At 39.4% G+C, this 10,341-nt stretch overlaps 1 protein-coding gene across 3 annotated transcripts; it reads left to right on the forward strand.

The window, feature by feature from the left end:
* Positions 1 to 934: 934 nt before the first annotated feature.
* LOC109863863 (tankyrase) lies at positions 935 to 7,182 on the forward strand. 3 transcript variants are annotated; one of them, XM_020444507.1, is made up of 12 exons: positions 935 to 1,141; positions 1,705 to 1,907; positions 2,035 to 2,360; positions 2,481 to 2,734; positions 2,819 to 3,152; positions 3,256 to 3,386; positions 3,475 to 3,703; positions 3,794 to 4,179; positions 4,262 to 4,693; positions 4,781 to 5,313; positions 5,395 to 5,744; positions 5,837 to 7,182. In XM_020444507.1, exons 1-12 carry the CDS (start codon positions 946 to 948, stop codon positions 6,075 to 6,077), a joined length of 3,615 nt encoding a protein of 1,204 aa, XP_020300096.1. In that variant the 5' UTR covers positions 935 to 945; the 3' UTR covers positions 6,078 to 7,182. The 3 variants fall into 3 exon arrangements, with proteins under 3 accessions (XP_020300096.1, XP_020300097.1, XP_020300098.1); XM_020444508.1 differs by having other exon boundaries at positions 3,265 to 3,386; XM_020444509.1 differs by having other exon boundaries at positions 2,068 to 2,360.
* The last annotated feature ends 3,159 nt before the right edge of the window (positions 7,183 to 10,341 follow it).

Consider the following 10,341-nt stretch of genomic DNA (forward strand, 5'->3'; position numbering starts at 1 on the left):
TTTCGGCGCACAGCAATTCAAACATTGCGGTGAAAAACTCTGCTTAATACAAGGAGAGATTTGTTTTCCAAGCATCGCTAGAGCGAACCACCCATTGGCGCGCAAACAAACGAACTGGCGCAGCGAAATTTCAAATACCTTCAAGATGTTCGCACAGTGCAGCCAACAACACGAAGAGGTAATCACTGCGCACGCATTCATTCGCAAACAGATTGTAAACTCATCTACGTGTTCACGTAAGCTCCACCTGATGATTTGGCATTTTGATCGACCACTTGACTTGCCTACAATCGCGATATATTTTCACGATGAATCATCATCATCATCACCAAGTATGTTACTTCAATCGATAATCGAGATTCTGTAATTATCGATCCTCGCTCGGTAACATCACACACTACGTTATCCTCTCGACGAGTTCTGTTGATCTCCAAATTATTGTCTGATATATCCTCGGATCCTGTGACAGCTGACGCGAAGAATGAAAGTGAAAAAAACGCAGTCACGCTTTCTCTCTCACGCGTGATTACGTAAATATAATTTTATTCTCTCTGTAACAAAATAGATTTTATTAGAGATATATATATACACAGAGAGAAAACACTTGGGACTCACGTTCTTAAAGAGAGGTAAAATACATATTGTTGCGAAAATCCACCATGCGAATCTTGGGAAGTACTCGGCGTTGTCGCTACTGCGGCTGATTTCTGCCCTAGCAACTCGTCCGTATGTCCGTCGCAGTCTCTCGCAGTGGTCCGTCGTCTTCGTTCATCGTACGTAGCGTACAGTGTGCGGTATACGGAGTACTAAATCTGCGAACGACGACGGCTGTTGCTCGTTGCTTCTGTCTGAGTCAGATGCGTCTGCCTGTGCTACCTGATTCGCGAGATCTGTTCGAAATCTCTGTCGAACGGCGCGATGTCGTGAAAATGGCGGTGTGAAGAAATGGCAGGACGCAGATCGACGCTGACGAATGCTGCGGACTCGCTGCCGGGAACGGGCGGCGGTGACCCGCTGCGTGAACTCTTCGAAGCCTGCAAGACCGGCGATCTCGCCAAGGTGAAGGCGTTGGTCAACCCGAAGACGGTCAACGCCCGCGACACCGCCGGACGCAAATCCACCCCTTTGCACTTTGCAGCTGGTGAGTTTCCGACAGAGAGAGAGAGATTTCTACTTCCTCTCTTTTGTTTGTCGCAGCTTCTCTGCGTTTCGTTCTTCGCTCCGATCACAGACGGTGCCGTTTTCTCCGCATCTCTTTTTTCTTCTCTCTCGTGAAATATTCATATTTTTCCAATCACGTGGGCTGGCAACCGAGAGAAAGAGAAAGAGATAGGTTAATAAGCGTGCGTCTCGTTCAGCTGATCGTGAGTTCTAGTTGTCGGCTTGTTGTCAAGCGGGTAATTATATGCAGTCACTTCCTGCGTAATCGTTGTTAAGGGACTACGTGTCCCAACAATTCGCAGAATGAACACGTTCATCGAAGGAAGAATATTGGAGAAAAGAAATACGAAAATATGGTTTTTACAAAATTGTATCAATGGAAATCAAGTAATTTAAAAAAAAAAAAAAAAAAAAACATGATGTATGTAATTTTATTTTTGTATAAACGTATATTTTACTATATTACATTTTTTTTATTTTCCGCAGTTTTTATTACAAGGATTAACAATATTAATGACTACAAAAAATCTAAAACTTTTGTAGGATATGGTAGAAAGGATGTTGTAGAATTTCTTCTGTCCGCTGGTGCATCAATTCAAGCACGTGACGATGGCGGTTTACATCCGTTACACAACGCATGCTCCTTCGGACATTGCGATGTTGTGAAACTGCTCTTGGAAGCAGGAGCGAGTCCTAACACAAGAGATAATTGGAATTTTACGCCGTTGCACGAGGCAGCGATTAAGGTGTTTATTTTATAGCTAAAAAAAATTTATTTATTTATGATAAATGTGACTCTGTCTCGCTGCTGATATTAAAGGCCGAAGATGGAAATGGTGTCTAACTTTTTCATCTTCATTTGTACTTTGACAGGGTAAAATAGACGTATGTATTACTCTGCTACAGCACGGAGCAGATGTAAACATTAGGAATACAGAAGGAAAGACTGCATTAGAAGTAGCTGATGTCTCTACTAAACCAGTGCTAACTGGCGAGTATAGGAAAGATGAGCTTCTAGAAGCTGCTAGATCTGGAAATGAGGAGCGATTATTGCAACTACTGAATCCTCTTAATGTCAATTGTCATGCTAGCGATGGAAGAAGATCTACACCGTTGCACTTAGCGGCTGGATATAACAGATCCAGAGTTGTACAGATTCTTCTTCAAAATGGTGCAGATGTGCATGCCAAGGATAAAGGGTTGGTACATAAAAAAATATGCATGACTTGTGGATTTGTAGTTTGACAGAGTTTACATCTTGTGTAAAAATTCTTTCTAGAATTTTTTACATATTGTTTATTTGCTTTTTTTTTTTACAGTGGTCTTGTGCCTCTTCACAACGCCTGCTCATACGGCCACTTCGAAGTGACTGAAGCACTTCTGAAGCACGGCGCTGCCGTTAACGCCAGTGACCTCTGGACGTTCACTCCGTTGCACGAAGCCGCGAGTAAGTCTCGAGCAGAGGTTTGTTCCTTATTGTTGAGCGAAGGCGCGGATCCGACGCAATTGAACTGCCATAGTAAGAGCGCCATCGACGTTGCGCCAACGCTCGAATTGCAGGAGAGATTAGCATGTGAGTTTTACACGGTTTTATTTAATTTTTCATTTTTATTTTATATTTTCAGTCTGCAATTACTGTGTTTAATATGTCTTATAGACGAATACAAGGGTCACTGCCTATTGGACGCTTGCAGGCAGGCAGATCTTACAAAACTGAAAAAATATTTGTCCCAAGAAGTTGTTAATTTCAAGCATCCTTATACCGGCGACACACCGATGCATTGCGCGGTAGCGTCGCCTTATCCAAAGAGGAAGCAAGTTATCGAAGCCTTAATTCGAAAGAATGCTGCCATGAATGAAAAAAACAAGGACTTTCTGACGCCGCTACATGTGGCGACCGATCATTCGCATTACGACGCAATGGACATATTGCTTCGGCATAACGCGAAGGTCAACGCGTTGGACGGTTTAGGACAAACCGCTCTGCACAGGTACCTTTGTTCTTGAGAATCACTCGTTTTCATTCTCGCCGTTGAAATAGTTCGATCGCGACATCGTTAGTTCATAAATCGTCATTAATTGCTTCTCTACTAGGTGTGTTAGAGAGGATAACGTACAGGCTTGCAGAATACTCTTATCCTACAATGTCGACCCTTCAATAGTATCTCTTCAAGGATACACTGCGGCTCAAATTGCCGCTGAAAACGTGTTAAAGATACTGCAAGGTAGGTGATTTAATTCAGGTATTTCTTTTTGAGGATTTACTTCAAAAAAACTATATTTTGTGTTTTTTTTTTTATATTGAAAAAATAGATCCACCTAGTGGAACCGACGATGCGGAAGCCCAACTGTTGGAAGCGAGTAAATCAGGCGATCTTGCTGCGGTAGAAAGAATTTTACAAGCTAATCCGCACGCTGTGAATTGTCGCGATTTAGATGGGAGACACTCGACTCCGCTGCACTTTGCAGCGGGTTTTAATAGAGTGCCAGTTGTGGAATATCTGTTAGCCCATGGCGCGGATGTGCATGCCAAAGATAAAGGGTTCGCATAGTTATATAAGTTTTATACATTTTGCCATATACGTTGAATACGTAAAATATCTTGAGTAACGTTACAAATTTCTTTTTACAGTGGATTGGTTCCCCTTCACAACGCTTGTTCTTACGGTCATTACGAGGTCACGGAATTATTGGTGAAACACGGCGCGTCTGTGAATGTCGCCGATTTATGGAAGTTCACTCCGCTTCACGAGGCTGCTGCCAAAGGCAAGTACGAAATAGTACGGTTACTGTTGAGACATGGAGCAGACGCCACCAAGAAGAACAGAGACGGTGCGACGCCATTGGATCTTGTGAGAGACGGTGATCAGGATGTAGCTGATTTATTGCGTGGAAACAGCGCGCTTCTTGATGCCGCGAAGAAGGGTAATTTAGCGAGGGTTCAGAGACTGGTTACGCAAGACAACATTAATTGCCGGGATGCGCAAGGACGTAACAGTACTCCGTTACACTTGGCCGGTATGTCGCTTTTATATTACGCAAACAGCAATTTGTTATTTTTTAAAAACCATTACTGTATATTTTTGTTTACTTTTTCTAGCGGGGTATAATAACCTAGAAGTAGCCGAATTTCTGTTGGAACGTGGGGCTGATGTGAACGCGCAAGACAAAGGTGGTCTTATACCTTTGCATAACGCGTCTAGTTACGGTCACCTGGATATCGCAGCTTTGCTCATTAAATACAATACGGTTGTTAATGCCACTGACAAATGGGGATTTACGCCGCTTCACGAAGCTGCGCAAAAAGGACGAACGCAGCTGTGCGCTCTTCTACTTGCTCATGGTGCCGATCCCTTCTTGAAAAATCAGGAAGGTCAGACTCCGATGGATCTGGCTAGTGCGGACGATGTGAGATGTTTACTGCAAGACGCTATGGCTTCTCAGCAAATCGTTCCATCGGTTCCCTCCGGCAATATGGTGAACAGCGCTGGTGGCGCTTCCGTCAACAGCAGACCACCTAGCATTGTATCCGGTAAGAATAATTAATTGTAATTCTCGCTTTTGAAACCTTTGGTCAGATCACAGTATATTCTTACTTTGTTTCTTTATTTTTATCTAGTTCCTGTCACACCACCACCACCTCTTACTCAAGAAACTGTCATTATGCCGTCCGGTGCGGCTATGACTTTGTGTGTGCCGTTAGCTCGGCCGACGTCGTGTTTAAGTCCAATGCCCCCGAGCGAGCCATGTTCAGAGAAAGAGGCCAAAGACATGTGCAAGGACCACACCGGTTCCATCACTACTGTTGCTGGTTTCCTGCAGAGTCTTGGGTTGGAACATTTGCTCGAATTGTTCGAACGCGAGCAGATCACTTTGGACATTCTTGCAGAAATGGGTCACGAGGATTTGAAACAGGTCGGCGTGTCGGCTTACGGTTACAGACACAAGCTGATCAAAGGCATGGATAAGCTTTTAAACACAGCAGTGGGTTCTCTTTGGCAACCTTCGATAAATCCGGGTACGTTATTGGTGGATCTGTTAGCAGAGGACAAGGAATTTCTGGCTGTTGAGGAAGAAATGCAGAGCACTATCAGACAACACAGAGATAACGGCCATTCTGGCGGTATCTTCTCTCGATACAACATAGTTAGAGTACGTAATTTATATCTGCAGGTAAAAAATTGATACGTTTAGTTTATAATTCATTTATTTTGAATTATTTTTTGTTTGTAGATACAAAAGGTTCAAAATCGCAAGTTGTGGGAACGTTATGCTCATAGAAGACAAGAAGTAGCCGAAGAAGTCGGTGCCGCAGCTCCTGCTTCTCCCAGCACAGGACCTAGAGGTTCTCCCAGCTCAACGGTGTCGCAGGCAAATGAGAGAATGTTGTTCCACGGCAGTCCGTTTATCAACGCCATTGTTCAAAAGGGCTTTGACGAACGACACGCATACATCGGTGGAATGTTCGGTGCTGGCATATATTTCGCGGAACACAGCAGCAAAAGCAATCAATATGTTTACGGTATATGCGGTGGTACTGGCTGTCCCGCTCACAAAGACAGAAGTTGTTACATTTGTCACAGGTAGGAAAGAGAAATATCAGAAAACTTGATTTGATTAATTGTTTTTTTCTTTAATTCTATTAATATATTTTTTATATTTCTCACTGTTTTAGACATTTACTGCTATGCAGAGTCACGCTTGGCAAGTCGTTTCTGCAATTCTCGGCAATGAAAATGGCGCATGCTCCTCCCGGCCATCACAGTGTAATGGGCAGACCATCTCAAGGCGGCTTGGTATTTCCCGAATACGTTGTCTATCGAGGCGAACAGGCGTATCCGGAGTACCTGATCACATACCAGATCGCGAGGCCCCAGCAGGAAAGCAGCGGTAGCGAGGGCGTCGAGGAACGGTGATCGGAAGAGCTGGGTCCCGCGGCGCGGTTACGTAGTCTTTGTTGCTGTCAGAGACCAAGAGCGTGCGGCGCACTGTCGCGGACGTAAAGCGTAAACTTTATTTGACCTCGTTTCGCCTGACGTATGTTCTTCCACAGATTCTTTTTAACTGGAACTAGAATAATATTTGCGAGGTAACAGCGCGTAAGTATGACTGAGAACTATTGCACCTATAGAATATTTTATTTAAAAAAAAAAAAAAAACTGCAATATATCTCGAAGTATTACTTAAAAACTATAGAGAATAATCACTGTAAACTTTTTCTAGCATTTAAATCGTGATAATGGGTTGAACACGCAGATAATTTGAAACACTCAAACTTAAAAATCTCTTAAATATCAATACATATATATATATATAATTTTATTAAATAATTGGAATGTGCGACTTTGAAAAAAAAAACCTGAAGAAAAAATCTTGGATTCTTATAGAAATATTTTTTTCCGCGTGAAAAACTATGCGAGAGAATTTGAATTCTGTTCGTTGAATATTTTTCAAACATTTCACACAACCAACTCTTAATTATGCTTTTGATAATATTTGCGTTTGTGTAGAAATTTGAATGAAAATATTTGCGATAATTTTTTGTTCCAAAATAAATAGGCATTCTAACAAGAGTGCGATATCTATCTTGTTCGCTTATCTTCAACTATTTTTCGATTATGAAACTTGATTCATTTACTAATTCAAGATAGATTCACAACATTCATATAAATATAAATATTTGATCATTCAAATTTTCTGTCTTCAATATCCGAAATCAGTAGGGAAGTACATACTAATTATGATGTACATATTGATCTAAAGAGAAGTATGCGTCTCTTTACATCAAATATTTGGTGTGTTGATTAGTGTGTTCGTAAAATTAGTCAGTATCAAAAAGAATTTTTGCATTGTACTTGTATATAACTGCGATGCAATTAATTTGTATTGACACATTCTTTTAAATGTTGCTCGGAGAGAAGGATATCGATCTTGAAAGTGCTGAATCATCGAAGAAAATATATATATATATGCATATGTATACATATATATATATGTGTGTATATATAATGTAATTTACTCTCCGTCTAATACTATATATATATATATATATTTTACTAGCTTATATAAATTAAATTTATCTATTTCGTGTATACGTTATAGGTAAAGTCTGCAATGTGATAAAATATATATGTATATGTGTAAATCTACTTTCTTTTTTTCTGATGTGAAATAATATATTTACGATTATTATTATTATATAAAAACTTTCGTGTTACGTGTTACGGTTAATTTTTGTGATCAATTATCGGATATATATTCGCGTTTATTTATTTAATCACCTTTGTATACAAAAAGCATTCCGGACTTTACTTGCCATGCGTATAGTCTCCTGTGTAAGTATCATAGTGTAAATAGCTCAATTATCTACTCACTTTTTTATATTTTGTAAACGTAAACAAATAAGAGATTCTTCTACAACTCAGCAATAGTAATCTTTCAGACGTTATACATTGTACAGTTATTTTTTTTCATCGAGACAATATAGCTATTTTATGAGTGTCGATTCCTTTTCAAGAAGAAAAGACAGAGAAGAGTGTTACGTGTCGCAATCAACTTTGAACCTAAAAGTCAAACATTTGTACATATATGCATGGTCAAGAGTAACGTGTAGACATTATCATGTTAGCGCGATTGAATAATTTATTAACAAATTTATTGGATAGGTGAAATTAGTCCTACACTTCAAAATACATGCCGTTCAAAGCGTGATTTTTCTAAGAGAGATAAAAAAAAAAAAAAAAAAAAAAAATATCGTTACCGTCGAAGATACTCGTTGATCTCATTCGAACGTCGTTTTTAATTGTTCACGATAATATTTACTACGCAAAACCATGTTCCGCTCTAATTGTCGGGAGATCAAGAATTGAGATAGCAGATAATAACATAATAATTACAACCTGTAGACAAATGAGAAAAAAAAGCGCGAACACCATTTACGAACTGCTAGAGTTTTAACAGTTTATTCTTCTAGGTGATGGTGATCTTTTTTTTTTATGTTTAGGGGAGTTTCGTGTTCACTTCGAATATATTATACCTACTACTGATTGTTTGTATAAACTGCACAAGGAAACGAACTTAGCCAATGACTTTTCTGCATTCGTTGCATCTGCTCCAGAGCTGATATTACAATATTTTTGTGTCAGGCAGATATGCAGTATAAAAGTCGGAGTGATACCGAAGTGCATACGTATTACCACTGTGTTCTAATTGTAAGAGAACAAGAGACTTATAAAAAAAAAAAAAAAAAAAAAATGACTTTCTTTAATTGTTCGAGTGAGTTTCTGCTTGCAATGTTTTTTCCTTTTTTCCGAAGAATCATCCGAATCAACCAAATCTCTCAATATTCTTGCATTTCCTCCTCCAAGTCACATTGTGTATATATATATATATACATTTGAAATATTTTTTTTTGCTGTGTATGTACGTCGATTAAAAAAGTCTGGAGAGATGTTGATACTGACGAGAGAGCGCAAGATGTAAAAGAAACTTCGTGAAACGTAAACACTTAATCCTCGAGATTATGTTTCATGCGAGTATCTATATTCTCTTCTTATAGTGTCGTCCGTTAACAGCCGTCTATTATGAGCTATCGTTTTCATTATGTTACATCATTCGCGGAATTTTTTCGATTTCACAATTCCGCACGTACGACGATAAAAGATACATGATGTGAAAATTAAACATTTTTTACATGTGTATTATATGAACACACACACACGTATAAATTTTAACTATTATAAGCTTTATTGCTGCAAAAAAAAAACCATTACTTCTGTTATATAATTTAAACGTGTTATCGCGCTTCATTTCTTTCGAATTATGTTCGTTAGAGATACGCGCGCGCATTTCGACAAAAAGTTTTAACAAATCGTAGGAAATGCTTTTTCAGAACTTCGGTTTGTGTGTCTTCCTATTGTTAATCAGCGTACGCGACTATGTCATTGTAATTCAATGTAATCATTTCCATGCCATGCATCGTCTGAATTCGATTGAGATAAATTTACATAATAATTAATTAATAAAGCATGTATGCGCGCGACACATGCTTTTAGCGTGCAACATTTGCGTCTTTTTTTAATATACACATACTGAGAGAGCAACAGCATAAATTTTTTGCTAACACAATGTAACACACTGATTAGACTCTTTAAAGGGTATCGCGTTATTTTTCAGCGATATCCTCGGTGCACGCTGATAAAAACATGTGTCTCGGTTGATTTGTATCGTCTCCGGATGAAAACTTGGCAAAAATTTGAGTCGCGACAGTCGATATCTCTCTTTCTCCGTCTCGTTTCAATTATATATGTACACGCGTTCGCGGTCGGTTCGTCTTCTCTTTGGTCGTCTTGGTTTGTTTGTTCGCGCATTTCTGCCGAACGCCGTGGAAAATTACAGCCGCCGAACGCAGAAACGCCTCAGAAATTTATGCTAACGTGACCGCGTATGCACGTGTCACGTAGCGCGCTCGATGAATCGACATATTTCGCTCGTTGGCGCCGCTTTTATAACACATATGTATCTTAATCGTTTTTCCGTGACATGTTTTTGCTCATTTATCTTGCACGCGCCGTTGAAAAAAAAGAACTTGTTTACTGATTATCTTGAACAAAATGTAATTATTGCATATATAATCGCTGTTAAAACCGCGTACTTTCTATTTCGAAAGCACTGAATTAACCATTTTCAGGATACTGACGCAGTGTTTTATTTTTACAAAAATGTTTTATACATATATGTATGTACCGAGAGTCGAGATAATCGTCAAAGAATTAATATCATAATACGTATATCGATTTACATTAATCATCGTGATATCAATTTCGATTTGTTTGGACCGTCACCTGCTTGCTGCGCGACAATTGTATCTACAATCGTATCGTAAACGCGCGAGTGTGCTATTAATATACCAAATATGCCGCTCGGTAAATTCCACGGAATCGCAACAGACTGCGACGACGACAGACTCTGGCGCCAGGTACGTCATATCCGACCTCGTCGAGGTCGCGCAAGTTTTGCGAACTTATTACGCGCATCGTGCGTATAGTTTGACAAATAGTATAAAAAATCTACGCGAGTAAACAAAAAGTAAAAAAAAAAAAAAAAAAAAAAATTTAATCTTTGGAGGAATATCTCGATAGACACGTCGTATAAAAAATCCGGTCTCGCACCGGTACAATA

Source organism: Pseudomyrmex gracilis, unplaced genomic scaffold (genome assembly GCF_002006095.1).
Source record: "Pseudomyrmex gracilis isolate BER0280 unplaced genomic scaffold, ASM200609v1 scaffold_14, whole genome shotgun sequence".
In the NCBI taxonomy this organism is placed as follows: Eukaryota; Metazoa; Arthropoda; class Insecta; order Hymenoptera; family Formicidae; genus Pseudomyrmex; species Pseudomyrmex gracilis.

Coding starts and splice junctions, on each gene's coding strand:
- LOC109863863 (XM_020444507.1), top strand. CDS start 946: ATGGCAGGACGCAGATCGACGCTGACGAATGCTGCGGACTCGCTGCCG. Junction 2,735..2,818: donor ATTGCAGGAGAGATTAGCAT/GTGAGTTTTACA, acceptor TATGTCTTATAG/ACGAATACAAGGGTCACTGC. Junction 3,704..3,793: donor GTGCATGCCAAAGATAAAGG/GTTCGCATAGTT, acceptor TTCTTTTTACAG/TGGATTGGTTCCCCTTCACA.